The sequence below is a fragment of the Pempheris klunzingeri genome, chromosome 12, assembly GCF_042242105.1.
Source record: "Pempheris klunzingeri isolate RE-2024b chromosome 12, fPemKlu1.hap1, whole genome shotgun sequence".
NCBI classification, from domain to species: domain Eukaryota; kingdom Metazoa; phylum Chordata; class Actinopteri; order Acropomatiformes; family Pempheridae; genus Pempheris; species Pempheris klunzingeri.
Window position 1 is genome coordinate 16788229 of NC_092023.1, and position 19802 is coordinate 16808030.

General features: G+C 39.3%; 1 protein-coding gene across 1 annotated transcript; it reads right to left on the minus strand.

Annotated features, from left to right (window-relative positions):
• Nucleotides 1-1447: 1447 nt before the first annotated feature.
• Nucleotides 1448-18784, minus strand: sult6b1 (sulfotransferase family, cytosolic, 6b, member 1). The gene is made up of 7 exons (XM_070841274.1): nt 18473-18784; nt 13842-13954; nt 6727-6816; nt 6253-6379; nt 2838-2932; nt 2522-2678; nt 1448-1598 (listed from the first exon to the last, which is right to left on the minus strand). Exons 1-7 carry the CDS (start codon nt 18666-18668, stop codon nt 1471-1473), a joined length of 906 nt encoding a protein of 301 aa, XP_070697375.1. The 5' UTR covers nt 18669-18784; the 3' UTR covers nt 1448-1470.
• Nucleotides 18785-19802: the final 1018 nt, after the last annotated feature.

Here is a 19802-nt window from a genome sequence, read left to right on the forward strand (position 1 = left end):
AAGATGGAGTCAAACAATTTGAGATCAAAGACGACATCGGGAGAAGAGTTTTATTTTTCATCATGATCATGTACAGTAATGCACTGTATGGGATATACACACAGTACAGACAGTGATTGTGCATATTTGTATTAGCCCATAACCTCATCAAAGTATTGTTTCAAAGCCACAGGTTCACAACCAGGATGAAGTCTGTGAGTAGCTGCCAGTCTAACGATACTTTTCATGTGTTGTAACCAGGTGCCAGTGAATAAAGTACTTAACATTCACATGCTCATGAAAGAATTGCACATCCGAGACTCTGAGACTCATGAGAATCTGATCTGTCTGGTCTGGTTAAATACAAGCCTGTGTGTGCTTTGAGTAAACAGCAACCGACTTGGCTGAGTGTTCAAACCAATATGAGATTCCTGAAGCTGCAGTTCCTGTAATCAAGTAAGTACGAAAACACCAACTCATTTTCAAAAGCACTTATCAATTTTACCCATATCATAAATCATTATAGTATGTTTCATTTGTATGTAGTTATAGGTCCTTTTAAACGACTGATGGTTGTTATTCTCCACCAGTGTCTGTTGTGACACTGGGGGGCACCAAAGTCTAAATCCTACATATGGATACACAGACAGTCTTGATATGTTATATGTTCAGTCTTTAAGAGTTCACACTTTATTGTGATGGTTGTTTCTTGCTAACACCCTTTGAACTATCAGCAGCAGCATCCAAGCTGTGTGGGGGATGGACTGGCATTGGACATAAAATCATTTTGTGTTCTTATTTCAAATCTAAAAAATATTCTGAAACATTATAAATATATGTTGTGCATAAATGCCAAGTCAGAAAACGGAGTGTGTATTTGGAAATGAAAGACATTCAAGTTTTGCGGTGTGTTTGTGAGACTGACTGAGCCCGGTGACTGAATCCATTAAGTGCAGAGTGAGTTTTACAAAGATCTAGTGTGTGTGTACATAGCCTTCTAAAGGAGCAAATACCTGACAAATGATAAATGGCACTGATAGAGGCTGAGTGGATGATGTGACTTCTGTTGTCCTATATTTGAACTGGGCGGTGCCTTTTTCATTGTTTGTATCAATATTTGTAATCGATGTGCAGGGGCCCTTAACACATTATCGGTTGATCTGATAATCGTATTTTTTTTCTTTTTGCAATACTTTTTAATGCTGGTTATTTTTACAGTTTTTGTCCGTAATAGTAACTTGTTTGGGTTATTCGTGAAATATAATATCTGATTACCTTTTAAAGTAATAAAGGATAGTGTACTCTAAAGCGAGGTGTTTTAGTATCATTTTTAATTCACAATGCAGTACTTTGTGGGTATGAGAAGGAAGTGGATGTGGGATCTGAGGTAAGCAGGTAGGCATGGGTATGGAACTGGTGCTGGTGCTGGTGCTGGTGCTGGTGCTGGTAGGGTGGGGGGGGCTCCCAGAAATGCCAGGGCCGGTCCTGCTGCTACTGACAGTGCATTTGGTAGTTGAGTTTGGCTCCCAACCTGGTTCCTGCCAAGTGTTTGTTGAAGGCGTCGTCCATCTCTCGGCTCTGCTCTGGTGTGAAGTGGTTCTTCCAGTCCCCGACCTCGCCTGCTCCGGGACAAAGATATGATGTATTTCTTAAGTATCTTGAAAACAATACAGTAAAATAATAAAGTTATATTCTGTATCTACACCACTGAAGTTCACACTGAAACATGAAACCCCAGTTTTGTCTTTTTGTGTCACACAACACGCTGCTGCTGGACCCATTTTAAAGGCATTGTTCAACATTTTGGGAAATATGCTTATTAACTCATTTTAAGACGAGAAAATTGAAGATTTAGACACATTGATGCGTGGATTTGTGAATTGCAAAAATTTGGAAAGTCCAGTCCTGCTTTTTCCCTCTGCTGTCAGTCTTTATGCTGAGCCACACCTCAGTCCTGCATTCAAAAATTCGAAAGGAAAAATCTATATATTTTTATATAAATAAGCAGGTACTAAATGCAGGAAGACAGCAAAGTGTTTTTGATCTGGAGAAATCAGAAATGAAAATGATTGTGCAGTATTTTAACATCTCTGCTAATATTAACAGGCCTGAAAGGAGCCTGAAGGTGCTCGTCAGCTTTTCATACATGTTTGAAAATGTTTCCATGACTCCTGTGGAAATAGGAGTTATCTGAACTTGCAGCAGTGTTATTGTTTGACTTCAGAGCATCTGGGCTCTCCTGTTTTGCTGTGATTTGCTGACCTGCTGGTGACGTATTATCACATAATTATATTTTGCAAAGCCCAGAGCTCCTCAACATGCCAAATATGTATAATCAAGAATAGATAACAAGAATAGACAGCATATCCAGAATAATCACAGCGTGCAGTGAACATGCACATTGCAGTAAAGTTAGAAAACAAATGGATTGTTTTACCAAATTAATAAAAGGACATTCAATCGAATGAATTTCAGTAAAAACAAGACCTCCAAGAATTGTTTTTTGTTGTGGTGAAAAACTGATTCAAAGTCTCTGGGGCACCTTTTCTGAAGATGACGTTTCCCATCGTGCCGTGGGAGTTTGCGGAGCTCTTCTTCATGGCGCTGAAGGTGCTTCCCTCTGCGATCTGCTGGATCTGATCCTCCGTCAGGCTGAAGCCGAAGAAGGTGGTGATCTGACGGATGCCCTCGCTCAGGTCCTGCAGGACAGGAAACGCAATCAGAGCCGTCACAGTACAGACAGACACTTCTGCTGTAAAATTAGTTGCTCATGCAGATGAACAAATTATTTCTGAACACTTCATATGCAAAAAAACAACACGTCTGATCTGGAACATTTTTGTCAGTGTGAGATCTACCTGTTTTAGCTCTTCATAGGTGACAATCTTGACGTTGGGGTCGTCCATCCTCTTTTCCCAGGCCAAAGCATGATCAAAGTATGACCCCCAGGGAACTACACACACACACACACACACACACACACAGACAGACAAACACCCACACACAACAGAATCAAGCATGTCAGTCAATAAGCACTGAGCGGTTCAAGTTAACTTCACGGCCACAAACAGATGGTCCAACATTATCTGTGTAAATGAAACATTCACTGGTGGAAAGTAACTAAGTACATTTACACTGCAGTCCAGTTTTAGGCACTTTTAATTTAGGCTTCTGTTCCAATACATTTCAGATTGGAATATTATATTTGTGACTTCACTGCGTCTATATAGCTATCATTAGTCTACTTTAAGACTTACTTCAAAAAGTTATCATTTAATCAAAATGGAGTGTCAGTTTGCCAGACGGCAGCTATATGGCATTTTACACCTGGTATAACACAAAGGATGAATGGATGGTGGATGAATGGGTCAAATGCAGAACCTAGAGTCCTGCATGAAACCATATGTCACTGTACCTTACTGTACTGTATATATACTGTATACCATTTAAATAAAATCGGGGTCAAAAAAGTGTCTGATATCTGGCAGAAGTTTCTTTTGGGATCATTTTAAAGCAGAACCCAGAGGCACAGCTCCATCACCAATAGGATTTAAGTACGAGTTCGCATTTACTCAGAAGTCGGAGACAAGCAAAAGTCAAAAGCCAGTCCAAAAATCAGGGAGGTGGTAACAAAGGCTGGATTGCAAAGGCAGCAGCACTATCGGTGATCTGGCAGCGAATGAATGGAAATGGGCCACATACATATATACATAGTCATTGAGGACGTTGAGGTAATGGTGACTGGCAGGAATGGGGTTATTGAAGGACAGGAGGGAGTTGTGGGACCTGAAATGACCGCAGAGTTTGCTCATGGCAGGGAAACAAAAAGCAGGCAAGAGAATGTGAGAGCCAGGAGTCGGCTGGCATCGTGACAGCCGCTGTGGGTGTCAACCTTACAACACATGGCCGTGCATGAAACCCTCACTGAGAAGTTAAAGCTATAAAGTTAACCTCTGAACAGCCCTGCAATCTCTGGGCGGTGGTGGTGACTCACAGTCCCTACAGACAGCAGCCAGGATACCTAAGCATTTCCATGTTGTGCTCCTTTGTACCTCTAATCTATGTCGTTTTACTGGCATATATTATTCTTTTGACTCCACTATGTTTAAGTGGTACAATCCAGATCAAGATTTTACACCTGAAAAAGTATGTTTATTACAGTAGGGCCACCCAACTAGAGCTACACTGTAAAAAAAAAAAAAAAAAAGGGGGGGGAAACCGATAATTTCAAGCCAACTGTCTCTTTTGAGTTTTAAGTCTTAAATTTTGAAATAAACAACAGTTTTACCAGCATATATTCTTTTCTGAACAAAAAATTCTGTATTTCAAAGTATTTAATTAAAGAAAATCCCCACGAAAGTGTAACATTTCAATTGCAACTGTTCAGTTTTATTCAAGATAAAGACGAATCGGGTTCACAGCTGACTTAGTAGTCAGTTAGTTTGCCCACTTTGGTGTAGAAGAACTTCACTGACCTGCACTGAGTCCTGAAAAGTGGGGTAGCTTTTATTGTGAAGCAGACACTGTTGGGATTACAATTTGAAAGACCTGGAACCTCGTTAAAACTGAACCTCGTACTATCATAATGATGCTATATTGATAAGCTATATTAATGCAGATATTTTCCTGTAATTAAGTATTTTTACATTGGTACATGAACTTCATTAATGGATTTGAAATCCTTTTTTTTTTTCAAACGTCATGGTAGCACTGAGAAGGCGTGAGAAGCATTTTAACGCACATTTTATGAGTGTCTTGATGCAATAAGGTCAACAGAGGTTCTTTTGCCCCACTTGGATTCGAATGTATGCAACATTTCCACAGTGACCCTGCTGAGTTGGCTGTACACGCTGTTTATAAGCCCATAAATACAGCAGAGCTCAGGATCATGAAGTCAAACTCTGAATGTGTGCGCAAAACAAAAGGTGGTGTTTCTGTGTCGAGGGTGATATACTTACACTATCTTTCTCACAGATCATTAAACTGTGCAGCCTGGTAGCTGGCTGGAGGGAAACTATTTCACTTGTGTCCTTAGGTTACACATTACTTATTTCGTTCTGTCAGTTTGTCAAATATATCATGGACTTTGACAGCCCCTCAATAATGTGATATTTCATTATTAGGAATAAATCTCATGAACTGATATAGCTTCTTCCTCTGTGCCACAGAGCTCCGTTGTTGTCCAAAAACGAAACGCATCCACTGGTCAATTTGGAGATTTTGAGACTATTTTGCTTCCACAACATGGTCTGGTTCAGACTAATGGAAAGAAAACATCCAAAATCCTCATTTAATTGTTTTACTACACTTGGTTTATTTACGTCCGTCTGTAGATTTCTCTTAAATTCAGATCTTTAAAAGCTGTTTTCTTTTTTCCTCTCCCTCTGAACCACAAATCTCTACTTCAGCAGGACTTACAGACACTTAACTCTTCACTTTTATTCTGCTTTTATTCTGCTGAACAGTTTTACGCAGGGGTTTGCTCATATACCATTTGGAGCCTGCCTCAGTGAACACACACACTGTCCTGCTGCCCCACATACTCTCTAGAGCACCAAATGTGGATTTATCTGCCGCTAGTTTGATTAAAAATTATGATGAGCAGGTGTGTTTGGAAATTACTGTGCCTTGTTTAGTAATGAAACTCACAAATATATATTTGTGAGTTTTTAGGATTAAAGATTTACAGAAGTTTTGAAGATTTACTTTTTCAGTAGGAACCAACGGGCTTAGAGCTGCAGAGCCACAGACAGGATAGGGACGTCAGGAGGTGGAATAACTCCACTCCTATTGTTTCAACATGTTTTAACCATAACCAGGGTTGGGTAGTAACTGATTACATGAACTCATGCAAAAGCATGTCAGATTACAAAAAATAAGTATCGATAATCATCCCAGATTGTATTTGAAAATGTCTGCAATTTGAAAAGTTACATTGTCAAGGATCACTTAAATACATCTTTGATTACGTCTTTAAAATAAGGCAATTGTTTTTTTCCCCTCAGGTTGGTATTTTTGTCAACATTGACTTAACTAATATTTGATTTTTGCTTTCATTACTATTTATTTATCAAAAAATGGAAGATGAACGTTATAAGTATGCGTGTTACAACAGCAAAGTCCTCCTCCTGTAAGGGTCATTTGATTTGACAAACTAATTTCTACAAACCCTGAATATGCTAAATGCATTGAGACAAATTTAAAATGTAAAGACATCCGTAACAACTGATTAATGTGCATTTGTTCCTCATGCTTTCCACCAAATTTTCTCACCATCTCCACTCAGGAAGTTGGAGTAGAAGGAGTCCCAGGACTGTCCGGAGGGGAGGACCGGATTGTTATTGGAGAAATGATAGAAGGAGACCAGAGTGTCTTTAGGGTTCCTGAAGATCACCAGCATCTGTGCATGCACAGAGAAAGACATTTTAAAAAATGAGACATTGAACTGCTAATTTACAAAATGATTAAAGAAAAAGGGCAAACAAAGGAAAAAACATTGTGAACCAAATGTAAGTAAAAAGAAAAGGGATTAAGAGAAAAGAAAAGGAAGGAAAGATGACTGAATACCTGCACTGAAAATGTGATTATAAGATACTTGTCTTTTCTTCTTTTATTGTACAGAAACAACAAATTAGATGTGAAATCCACATCTGCTGACCTCCTTCGCTGCCGTCCGCGTTCACAGTTCTATAACATGAGGAGAATTCTCTGAGCTCAAAGTCTTGCTGCAGAAGGTTTGAAACTTACTTTAGTTTTCTTTTCAAACAAGGATGTGGGGATGTTGTCGGGGTGCATGTGGGTCCCCAGGAATCTCGGAGAGGGAGTCTCATCCATGACCTAAGGGGAGAGTATAGGACAACAACCGATAAGACTGGTCCTGATCACTCGTGACTGTTTCTGATTGATGGTAAAGGTTTAGTTAAATCTGCACAACTAAAGTTTCTTGGTTATGGTTTGAGTAAGATGTCATTAAACTGTTAAACAAGGAAAACATTTGCTGTTGGTCAAGACAGGATGCAAATTGTGGTCTCCAGTGTCAAAGTGTGAACATGTGTCAGCTCATTAGCCAGCTAGCCAGAAAAAAATAGATTTTTCATGCTATTCTGACCCACAATCCTCTACAGCGGAGGGTACGCCACAGTGACTGATTACTGATAGTTTAAGTTAAGTTCAGTCCCTTCCTGAAGTCAAAAACCCCAAATCCAGACAACCAGGCAGAGGTACAAGTCAGCTAACAGGCACAGACCAAAAATCCAGCAGGCAATACAAACAGACTGGTGGGATATGAAGCAGGCAGGAGCACAAACTACTATCTGACAGATAACAAAGGCAAGGCAAAATTATTTTTATAGCACCTTTCAGACACAAGGCAATGCAAAGTGCTGTACAGGGACATAAAACTCAATAAAAACAAGACAGATAAACATTAAATTGCATGTAAAAGATAATAAAAGCACAAGAAAATAAATAGTTCAAGCTTAAGAGAAGATGCATTAAAAGACAATAAAGCATAAATAGTTACAAATTAAAAGAAGTTATGTAGCTCAATTATTGGAAAGCCACAGTAAACAGCAATGTTTTAATGTTGTGTGATGTCATTAAAGGCAAACTGACTGGTACAAGTACTGAGGGATAATGATCAGCAACAGCAAGTCAGCAAGTGTGTGTCAGGAAGGCTGACAGCTGATTGGTAGACAGACGATGCAGGGGGCGTGGCAGTGGGTGTGGGTGGCGTACTAGTGGGAAAAGCTGGTAGGTGCTGATGGAGGATGAGCAGAGGGATGTGAGCAGGAGGGTTGAAATTAGGAGCAGAAACTCCAGCAGCAAATGCTTCAAAAAATGAATGCGTGGCTCTCATTTGTGCAAATGGTCTTAAGAGACGACCGCTGTTCAGACTCTGAGGTTTTAGACTTTTGTCAAGGGAACCTTTTTTGATGCCAACTTCCCAGTCGGCCTGCAAAATTGCTCAATGTAGAGTCTGAATTCATTTTCTTTTAATCCAGAAATCCATAGTCTGGTGTGGCTTGAGACTACACTTCCATATCTGATATACGGACTTCTAAAAGAAGCCTATCATTACTTCTATTCCGTAGGCTTTGTTTGTTATGGTATATCAAGCGAGTTTTAAAGAAAATGTCTTTTGTTTTGGCTCTCTGTAAATACACAAACTGTATTTTGTGCACACTGTGTTTCCCTCTCAGTGTAGTAACGTTTGGTCTTGACATGTGTGTTTTTCTCTCTATAGCAGTTCGTACTAAAAGAAAAAAGAAAACGTATACGATTTGAAGTGTAGCACCGGTGGTCCAGATGGGCAGTCTGTCGCTGCACACACACACAAAACCACCAAACCATGTGTTTCTGATGGAACAGTTGAAAGCCTCACAATGAGGCCTCCAAGAATCCTTTAAAAGAAGAAAAAACATCTCCATTTGAGTTTAATTCCTCCATCACAAAAGATAAAGAAAAAGAGATAAACCAAGAAAAACTTGGTCACAAAAAACAAACAAACAAATAAATAAATATATGAATAAACAAACCAGAGATTTAAATAAATAAACAGGGTGTGTGTCTACTAATCAACCATCTGTCTCTGACTTTCATCCTGGCAGGCTCAAACAAGCACCTTATCTGTCTCTGATTGCAGCGACAAACCACAACTTTGTTTGACGTTTCAGTGTCAACAGATCTCCACCCAGTTTGTTGAATGAGGTTTGGTCACTGTTTGGTTTCATCCATAGGCAGAAGAGGAGGTAGCAGAAACTAGAGTTTGGAAAAATGGACCATAGATATAGAAGCGTAGATATCTCATCGGCCAACACTTTGTGTCCCCGCTGTGCTTCTGCATGTCCGCCATGTTGGGGAGATCAAGATCTGCTGGTAAACTGTACTGAGAGACGCAGACTTCATGACAAAATCAACTCTAACTCGTTTAATTCTGAACCGATTTTCATGAAGTTTGGTTTGTAACAACCGTGGGACACTGAACATGATGCTGATTATTATGTTGGAATTAAATTGAGTTACTAGAGGCGGATCTAAACACCTCTACGTCAAAACATGATATCAAATGCAAATTATTTCAGTTTTTGTGAGTTTTGAAAATCTACAAAAATGTAGATCTCTAAATATGTTGTATTGTTATAAAGCTGCCTGGTTGCTTGTTATTTTATCAAAATTAAATCAATTCATCAATAAATAATAATCTATTTTTATATGGTAAGTCTAAAAGATTTCTTCTAATCTTCATTAATTCACTTTAGATACTAACACCTAGTTACAATACAATGCCATAATAATACCACTCTCCCATACAATATAATACAACATAATTGGAGCCCCAGTGGAAGTTATTAATGTTTTGGCATAGAGCAACAAACAACCAGCAACATGTTCACTGTCTCATGTTTATAACATTACAAATTTCATGATAATTGTTTCAGAATGAAGTGAGTTTGTGGTGAAGTCTGTGTATCTCAATGGCGGCTGCACAGACACACGTCTCATGAATAAATAAGGTATCTGTGTTTCTGTATCTATGCAATGGACCGCCACATCAAACGCCCACTCAGACTATGAAGTAATTATCATATTATAAGATGAAGCAGGAACTCGTAGAAATATCATCTGCTGCATGTTAAACCAGTGTTAAAGACCAGTTTGAAATGCTTGGACCATACCATAAACGTTTTAGTGCTATTTTGACTCCCAGGTTTGTTGGTTTCTTTTACTCATTTCCAACAACTTTAACCAATGTCTATTTTAAATTAAGTTGTTTGCCTAAACCTAACCAAACCTTAACCACAGCAGCATAACATCTGAAAACAGTTTTTTAAATACGAACACCGCCCGCAAAATGTGCTGTCCTGGAGGGCCTGGTGAATCTGAATTAAACCAGATTTAAACCGGTTCTGAACTAATCAGCAGCTGAAACTGGTTTTAAAACTAGTTTAAACCTGATACAAACTGGTTTTAAACTGACACCAGAAGAAAAATAATTTAAATAGTTTTATGTTTCATTTTGTTTCTATGTTGTAGTAATTTTACACTTTTACACCAGTTTTAACCTGGACTGGACTGTTTTAACCAGACTTAACCTAGTTGGTTCGTTTTAGATGGTTGTGGGAACCACAAAAAACTAATGTTTGACAATATGTGAGCATTGTTGCACATCATGATCATTCTGTACATTTTTTGATGAGTTTAAGTCTGCTTTTTCTCAAATTTCAAACAAAGACAAAACTACACAAAATTATACAAATTCACAACACAATGACAAAACACAGAATCAAGAGCAAAACTCTAAACAACGATGACAGAGGGAAATTCTCCAAAAGAGTGTAAACAGAATTAAAGTATTCAGAAATCAACCCTTTCAAATGACTTCCACCTGGACGCAGACTAACCAACCACAGATGTTTTAGTCTGCGGGCAAAAATTGAAACTGTTTAGGGAGAGACTCTTGGAGCAAAGCAACACATGAAAAAATAACATCATATCTTCCTGTGATACCAGAATGTTTAGACAGGCATGAGTTTAATTTCCGTGTCAGATGTTGAGTTTTTATTGTATAAAACCTGCATTTAAGAAACAACACGTGGCCCAATCCGGGCAACCTGTGTGCTTTCCTCCTGTCCTTACAAGCTTACACTGTGTTTCTGAAAGGTTGCTGAGGAGAAATTAGTCAGAAATCGATCTTCCTCCTTCCTCCTGGGACATCATTAGTTTCGGTAATAAAATATCTGGACAGCTCCTCAATCGATGGCTTCACTCTCTAATCCGACTGGGTTTTGTAAGCCTGTGGCTGCAGAAGGCCTTTCCACCTTTAAGGTCCTTGCAATCCTGCAGATTTAATCAGTAATATAATTGTTTGTTTTCATGCTGTTTTCTGTTTATGTTCCTGATGAGCCTTGTGGGCCCATCAGGGGACAAGCATTGCAAAGGAGCTCAGGCTACAAACGCCGTGGTTTGGTTTGTAGCATCAGTCCATGCTGTATACTTGTTCCTGTAGAGAGAAACCTCAGAATACATTATCAGTCTTTCAGCTCCCTTAGCTGGGAGCTCCATTACAAAAAGATGTATATAAAAAAAAGATATATAAAATAAAATAAAATAAATATGAATAGAAAAATATAGCGAACAGCCTAATATCAGATATAAAACAGAATGAAAGCCATAAGAGGTGCTTATGTAGTCAATGAAAAGTGTGTACACAGTCAGTAAAAGATGCTTATACAGTCAGTGGTTAGGTATTGCACGAATAAGTCTTACTATTGACAATAAAGATTTATGACACAGGTATTCAATGTACTGGAGCCTCCTCTTATAGGATCTTTCTTGGCCACTGAAGTTTAGCTTGCTCGTGCTGTGCTGGGACGCAAGCGTTTCCAAAGAGGCCTCAGAGCCGGGGACGACTGCACCAGCTGTGTCTTGCATTAAACTGACTGGCTCAACATGCTGTATGTGGCAGGTGACCAGAGAAGAAGCTCTGAGTTCAACACAGACACTTTTATTCGTTTGTAACTTGGAATTTAGTCACATTCCTGTTCATACTTTCAGATAACTTACTGTTTACATATATTGAACATGAATTCTGCATCCACAGTTTCTATCAGCTCTCTTCCCATACTATACATTAGCTCCTTCCTTGAAGCAACTCCTGTGTTCCTGCCATTCCCCATCACCTGACCTCCAGCACCCACCTGATCCCACTTCTGCCCCTTTGTCTGATTACTAACTGGGTACATTTGTCTTACTTTCCTTGCCTGTCTTGCCTGTCTGACCTTTGCCTGTTTCTGACTACGACTAAAACTTTATCTGCCTGGCAAAGCCTCTGACTGTTCACCACCACCTCCTGTACTAGCAGAATGTGCTGATTTGGCTAAAATGCAGCGTTTAGCATGCAGTATCTAAACAAAAGAAAAATCTGCAGTGTGCCAACAATACCCAGACTTCATCCACTGTGTCCCACAATGCAAAGCACTGGAACGTAGTGGTGCAACAGATGCTGCTGTTTGAGTGAAACGACACGCAGGAGACTTGAGATCATTTTTGATCTGCAGCTACGGCTGGGAAGGGGGGTGGGGGTGTTCACAATATGACCAAACCAACATGGGCATCAACACGACCAGAAACAGTCAGCAAGTTTTATGAAAGTCTACCCAGTTTGATTGAAGCGAAGATGGCATGGCTAATGTTGTGCTTTGAAGCAAGTATTTCCTGCTGCTCTTTTCCCACTATCGATCAACGGGAGGCTTTTATTATGCTGACATTGTAGGGAGAAGTATCTGCCTGTGTCTGTCATAGTCATATTCAGTGGTTTCACTATTACAGTTGTAATAAGCCAGCCATGCTTCCAAAATAATGTTTAGGAATTTAGAAATATAGTCATCAACCTGCTGCACGAAAAAACTGATTTCAAGTAACCACTGCAGTGAGTGTCATATTACCTGAGTAACCTGGTTCCTCTGGTTTCTTGTGTGCCAAATGTCAGTGTGCTGAGGTCTAAGTGCTGCAGGAAGTTGCTGCGTTAAGAGCTGCAGGCGTCAGGCTCTACCTGCACCACCTGTAACGCTTCATTACTCATCATTACCATCAAAAAACAAAAGGCAGGAGAACACAGCCTGCACTCCTGTCTTAACAGGGTCGTTTTTTGATTATTCCACTGAAGTCCCCACGCCTACAGAGTGCACTGTGAGCATTTAGGGTTAAAATGAGAACAGGCACACGGTTGGGATACATATTGGAATTTTCCAAACAACCGGTTGTTGCCGATGTATTAGTGCAGGTGTGTGTGTGAGTCCTCACTTCTCATACACTATTGTGAAAATCATGGAAAAACTCATTGCAAAAAAGAATATAACATCTCATATTTGAGATTATTATTATTAAGTGGGAATAACCTGTGATTTGGTTCTTTTCAGACACACTGCCCACTGCGTAATCATCACATTACCTAATGAAAGCCACCTCTCTGGTTTGAGTTACGTAACCATGGAAACCCAAACGCTGAAGTAATTTTAGAAATATAAACATCACCTTGCAAAATAAAACTTCACATTTCCACTTAAATTAATCATGTCGATGTTACACCAGAGCCTCATTGGCTGCCGTCCGCTATTGTCTGTTATGATGTTGTTGTTGTTGTCATCGTTGCTCCATTGCATTGTGGGATACTTATTCCAGCCGGATGTCCAGTGCTGCATATTGTAATATAGCCTCGTAAATAGTGTGCACTTCACTTACTATTGGTTTCATACTAAGGTTTTTTTGACATACTAAAAGTCTCACATACTGTTTCAGTGTGCTAAAACATACATGCTGGGACGGAGCCTTTGTTTTAAACCTGCTGCAACTACCTGCTGACCTAAATTAAGCTATTTGCATTCATATAGTGTCAGTAAACATCAAACTGACAAAATAAAATGACAAATATTGTCCCAGAATGATGGACTCTGCCATCCATATATTTATATTATATAATATATTTGTCCAAAAACTAAAATAAAGAAGAGTTTCAAGGTGAGTTAAATCATATCATGAAGGTTTGATAAGTGTGTTCTCTGGAACATGTTAAAAAAAGAGCTGCAGAATCTGTGATGATTCTCATAACTACAAACAACTTCTTTCAGTTACACAATCCTTTAGGAAATGTTAACACAAAGATATTAATTAGTGACGCTTTAATCTGCCATTGCAGCTATCACTTACAGTTGGGTTAGATAAGAACTGACGATGGTGACTCAACAGAAACACACAGACAGACCTTATCTCTGTCTGCACGCACACACACACACACACACACACACACACACACACACACACACACACACACACACACACACAGACACGAACGCAGCGAGTACCTTTAAGACATCTGGTCCAAAAAACTCGATCAGTGGAGGCATCCTGGATTCTGTTTTCATCCCCGTGGCCTCTGCAATAATCTTCCTCACCACCCCCACCATCCAGTTAAAACCTGCACACACACACACACACACACACACACCATGTTTCAAACACATTGTGCATCCATTCCATTGTTCGTCCTGGAGTATCGGTAAGAATAATACTAATTTTGAACCGTAAATAAGCAGATACAACATATACTGAAAATGTGATCATGTCATACATTGTTTTATGCACCACACAAGTGGACAATCTGCAGAAGTTCCTTTTCCCTCCCTTTTAATCAGAGTCAGTCTCTGTTAACTGACTTGGTGCAGTGTGAATGGTTTTCTTTGAATTAATGTTCATGATGTTGATGTTGATTGATGTTAAGTTGATATACTCAGCCTACTGTTCATGTGTAATTCCCTGCTGAGGGAGTGACTTCAATTTAAGCTTCTTTCATTGGTGCAGCCACTGCAGTTACACCCATAGTTTAACACCAGAAAACACAGAAAATGATATTACATGTATAAGCTATGCATTACAGAGTCTGCAGCTGCTGCTGCAGGTCCTTTCTGTCATCGGTTTCACTTTCTTCTTTTTGGCTCCAGCCTCACTGGGAGGATAATCCTGTTTCCCTACCTGTCAATAATGATTTTGGATCACATTAACAGGTGGGGAACCACCAGTCTGGGTAATTTAATATTGTTCATGTAGTTTATGAACTATTTTGTTCTTTTAGACTTAAACCGTTAATGAGGTTTAAAGTAGAGCTATATAATGTCTGTGTGATACTACTAGAGCGCCCTTGAAAATGACACTTGGCTACTTCCTGGAGAATGATATTGAGATCTAAAAATGGGATCAGGACAACAGAAAGGGATGAAAAATAAAGAGCCATTTAGTGTAACACACACGGAAAATAGTGAGGGGAAAAATACGACAGGCCAGTCAATGGTAGCTGACTGTAAATGTGAGTGTTGAGGTGAAGGTCGGGCTAATCGTCTTCTATCTCCTCCATATATCACCGAGACATCTGGAAGTCATTATCTGTGGTGGTCTACTGCGTAACTGCCTGTAACATGAAAAGGAGACGTTCAGCCTTTTGAACAGAGCCTCCCATTGGCCAGACTGATGGGGGAATGTATAGACACACCCACATAGATAAATAGTTCTGCTACTCCCTTGTGGGCCCCAGTCCAAAATGGCCCCTATGCATTTAGATGTGTGTGTGTAATCTAACGTTCCTCTGACGGCACGTAACCTGTCTGTCTTCACGTTGCTTCTCCACCAGTGAGCTTGTGTGCAAAAGCCTTTAGAAAGTCAAGAACTTCCACAAAAGAGAAAACATGTCACATTCCTCAAACGCACCACAGGGACAGCAGGAATGTCACGCTTGTCTTCCTCTAAAAACAACACTGTGGGCGCTTTGTGTTTTTAAGAGAAAGCGATCAAAGGTGGTAGTAAATATCAATAAATCACCTCCACATTCACTCAGGTTTTAGTGAATGTTTATGCACTGCAGTACCCAGAATTCCTGCAAAGTGGTGTCAGTGGAGTGGTTTAGTTCAGGCTTTAAAGGGAGAAGGGTCAAAGGGCTTGCTGTTAAGGAGACAGCGCTGAAATTCAGTCGTCAGAGACTAAAACTATTGTGTTTATTATGTAATGTATGTCTGGAAATTTCCAACAACTCCAGCACCGACATTCAAACTTTGTTATTCTCAGCAGCTCAGTTTTGTCATCCAGGTGAGATGTTTTAAACAATTGTCAAATCTCTGCATTGCAGCTACTGTGAGGTTAAAAAATATTTTGGTATTTTTGGAAATACACTTATGGATTGATTCTTATTGCAAAGTCGTTACGTGTTGTTTGTTTTATCTGTTCAAAAACAAAGCACGGAACTCTCTAACATCCTAAAAAGTGAACTTTTTGAAAATCTTTTGTGAATTAGATCATTTATTATAAATTCATATGCATCTCTACAAAGAATATGTATACTGATCTTACACTGACTGTTGCTCTGCTGTGTGGGAGGACAAAGGGGCCAACAGTATATAAAGCAGTTAAAACGAGCTCCACCTTGACAGCTACATTAAAATCTTGCTTACTGCTGTTAATGCAACACTAACAATAACAGATAATGTCATTTGAAACTACACAGAGACTCATATGATTATTCTACAAAAACTTAACAGAAAAAAACCTTTTGGGACTTTTGAGGCTCTGTACCAAAGTGTAAAAAACCTCAAATCACCATTAAAAAAAAGAAAAAAAGCACGCATTAGGTGCAGATCTGTAACAGGAAATGAATTCAAGTCTCCCTCGTCAAAGTAAAACTTCAAGAACATACAGCTTCCTGCGCTGATAATGAAAGCCAGGACAAGTCATGAGACGTGGAATCGTCCAATATGAATTAATTACTGGGCTGACTTTATATAAATGCATTCCAGTGTTTTTGCTTCGTTTGCTTCACTGGTGGGTACAAAAAATGTCAGAATTGGTCCTGTAGCAGTAACAGCAGACAGGCTCAGATTGTTATCCTCAGTGTCTGACAACAGTATAGAAAGGATCCCTGCAGATCCTTTTTGATTATCCACAAACAGCAGTTTCACCTTGCAGAACACAGGACTCCACTGCCATCTCAGTCAGTTACTTAGTTAGTGTCATTATGTGTACTGTCCTGGAGTGATGGAGCCCTGCACTTCTTTGTTGCCTGTTCACTCTCTACCTGACATCAGGTGTAGCTTATAACCTACTCGGGGAGAACAAGAACCTGCAGGGCTCTGGCCCCCCCGGGACTACAAAGAGGCGACAAGATTCATTTTTCTCAATGTTGACATTTGTCACGTCAGCATTATGTTTTCCAGCTGCCGAATCTGATATATTAGACCTCTGCGTGTCCTTGAATCCACCAACAAGGAGGATTTTTTGGAAAATGTTTCCCATTCACAAGTGCATTAAATCATATATGGAATCATATATTTATAAGTTCAGTATAAGTCACTACAGCAAATTTCAAGTCAATGTCTAAGCTGTGTTTTTATAGAAATTAACGGCTGCCTGGAAGGAAGGAAATCAATCTAAAAACTCAAAGAAAATCTGTTAAATCGCAGACTTGTTTAGTACAAATGCTGCTTTCTCTGTTGCATCTGTTTTTTTTTCATTTTTTTTTGTGCAGATGTTTGTGAGGAGCGCTGATTGTGGTATGTACCACAGCTCATCACTCTCAAGTGGAAATTAGGGAAAAATCACAAAGGAAGTCAGTAGAAACAGAAAAGACTTTTTCCTTCTAATCAGTGCAGTGTGTTCAGCGTAACATGAGAAATAAACGAATAAAGAATAAATATTTTCATTATAATTGTTAGCAAAGTTTGTCCAGATGATGATTTTCTTAAAGAGATAGTTCAACATTTTGGCAAATGAGTCTATTCCTTTTCTTTCCGAGAGTGAGGTGTTCAAATAGATTTCAGTATCATGTGTGTGAAGCACGCAGGACGTGGTTAGCTTATCATAGCATTACAGTTAGCCTGACTCTGCACAAAGGTTTAAGAATCCTGCATCTACCACCTCTAAAGCTCACAGATGAACATGTTCAGTCATGATTTGTTTAATCTGCACACAAGCAAGAACTGTAAAAACTTCAGTTTGTGGTTGTTGGGTTAGCACAAAAGGCTAAAACCACAAAGTAGCTTTTACAATCTTGTTTGTGTGGAGGTACTAAGAGCTTTAGAGAAGCTGAGGTGCTTTTTAAACTGCTTTAACCTGCTTCCAGTTTTTATGCTAAGCTACGCTGACCAAATCTCGACTCCATCTCTGCAGTGAACGAAAAAACTAATTTCAAAATTTATTTCCCCAAAATGTTGAACTATTGCATTTTTTTTTTAGTTTAATAAGATTTTCACTTATTTTTCAGGTGAGGTGCTGAATAATTTAATCATTAGCTTGACTAATCAATGAAAGAAAAACTTTCTCATGCAGTTGTTGAACGTTTTACATGTGCAGCCTGTCTTGGTGGAAGGTTGTTTGTGTGCTGATTTAAAAGATTTACTGTCCAGCCGAGACGCAAAACTCAGTTAAATACTTCCTTCATTAGTGGAGCAACACACTTATTTCATTAATCACATGGAGCTGATCAAGGTAGTTGAAAAGCAATTTGATTTTGATACCAAAGTTTATGTTGGATCCAAACAATTTGCTGTGTGGGAAAGAATGATTTTAATGTGCTTTTAATGTTGAAAAATAAAAAAAATAAAAATACTAATTATATAGATTACAGTCATTATAAATAAATTATTGGTGATTTGCTGTTTATTGGATTTTAATGTCAAGATTTTAATCTTGAGTTTTAAGCACATTTTGATGACTTCAGTAGCTACTTACAGTCAAAAAATTTGCTTCACTTTCACAATTCTTTACAGTCATTAACATTACAAGCAACGAGTGGTTGGGCAGTAAAAGGTCAGAGGTCACAACAGATGGACCTAAGGTCCTCATAAAAACTTTATTAATCATTCATTCAAAAGTGATTTCAGCCAGCAGTTGTTGCTCTCTGGCTGAGCAGCTCCTGTTCATCAATAAATGTTGTAACTGGATCACACTTACTCACCACATTTGGGATAAGCCACCAGCATGATGTCATCCTGTCTGGCCTTCATTGTCTCCAGAGCTTTTAAATGCTCCTCGGGACACAGGAGACGTGGGTACAACACCCCGTTGTATCTGTATAACTTCTCCTCGTCACTGGTTTCCTCTGCCATCTGCAACTTGGACTGCACGATGGCGACAAAGGCGTTAGTGTTCATCCTGCTTCAGGACTGTGTAGCTGAACAGATCAAAAAAAAAATCAGGTTTCTTCTTTACTGTGAGTCAAAGACAATAATGCAAGAGCAACTACAGCTTTATTTAGCAAACAGGGTGTAGATGCAAAAAAGTGAAGCTGCTCTCTGTGCAGCTGAGCGTTCATCCACTGCTGCCCTGCAAGTGAGCAAGCAGCACTGAGAAAGAGAGAGAGCAACAGAGAAAGGGGTGTGTGTGTGTGTGTGTGTGTGTGTGTGTGTGTAGTAGTAGTAGTAAAAGGAGGGGGTGGTGCCTGGAGCCTCCTCCTCCTCCTCCTCCTTTTACAACACAAACACACACACACAGAAAACACACACGTACATACAGGAAAATGTGTGTATTCGTGGAGGTGTGACTGATGTGAGATGCCGGTACAATGTTCACCAGATGGGACATACGTGTTGACAGACTGACTGCAGACCCCCACTCCCACCCTTGCCCACCCCACCCCACCCCCGCAACACACACACACACACACACACACACACAGTATTCAGCTACATAAGAGGAAATTATAGTACATTCACTAAAGACCAGTTCAATCATCATGTTTATTTAGAAACTTCCATTCAGAACCTCATTAACTTTTACAGGTATTCAAACAAGCAAAGTCTATAAGAAGAGGAGGAAAAACTCCCCCACATAAATTCAGATATATGGAAAGAAAGGATAGGAACCTTTAAAGCATGATCCCACTTCCTCAGACGGTCGGGGGCATAATAGAAACCTTACAAAAGGAACAGAAAGTTGATCTTTGTTCCTGTTGTATAAGCGTGCGCTCTCATGCTTGCCTTCAAGGAGATGATTTACTGTTGCATTTCCATACATTTTCCTCGCAGGAAAAAGGTTATGAAAAATGAAGGATCATAATTGAAGCAACAGAAGCAGATCCTATCCAAATCCTAGTGTGGAACAATTTCTTAAGACACTGGATCCTACATTTCCTATGATACAAATCAATGTAACATATCATCAAAAGATATTTCAAACACACAGTTTTTTAATGTAGGCTTTGTGATAAACAACTCTTTTCACAAGCCAGTAGCTAGAGCTCCTAAAGCACCCCTGTCTCTGAGAAAAAATGTTTATGTACAACTAAT

Excerpts from the sequence above, each read along its gene's own strand:
- sult6b1 (XM_070841274.1), bottom strand. The coding sequence starts at position 18,668 with ATGAACACTAACGCCTTTGTCGCCATCGTGCAGTCCAAGTTGCAGATG. Across the intron at positions 6,380-6,726 it reads TGTTTGAAAAGAAAACTAAA|ATGCTGGTGATCTTCAGGAA; the intron begins GTAAGTTTCAAA and ends GTGCATGCACAG. Across the intron at positions 1,599-2,521 it reads AAACGTCATCTTCAGAAAAG|GCGAGGTCGGGGACTGGAAG; the intron begins GTGCCCCAGAGA and ends GTCCCGGAGCAG.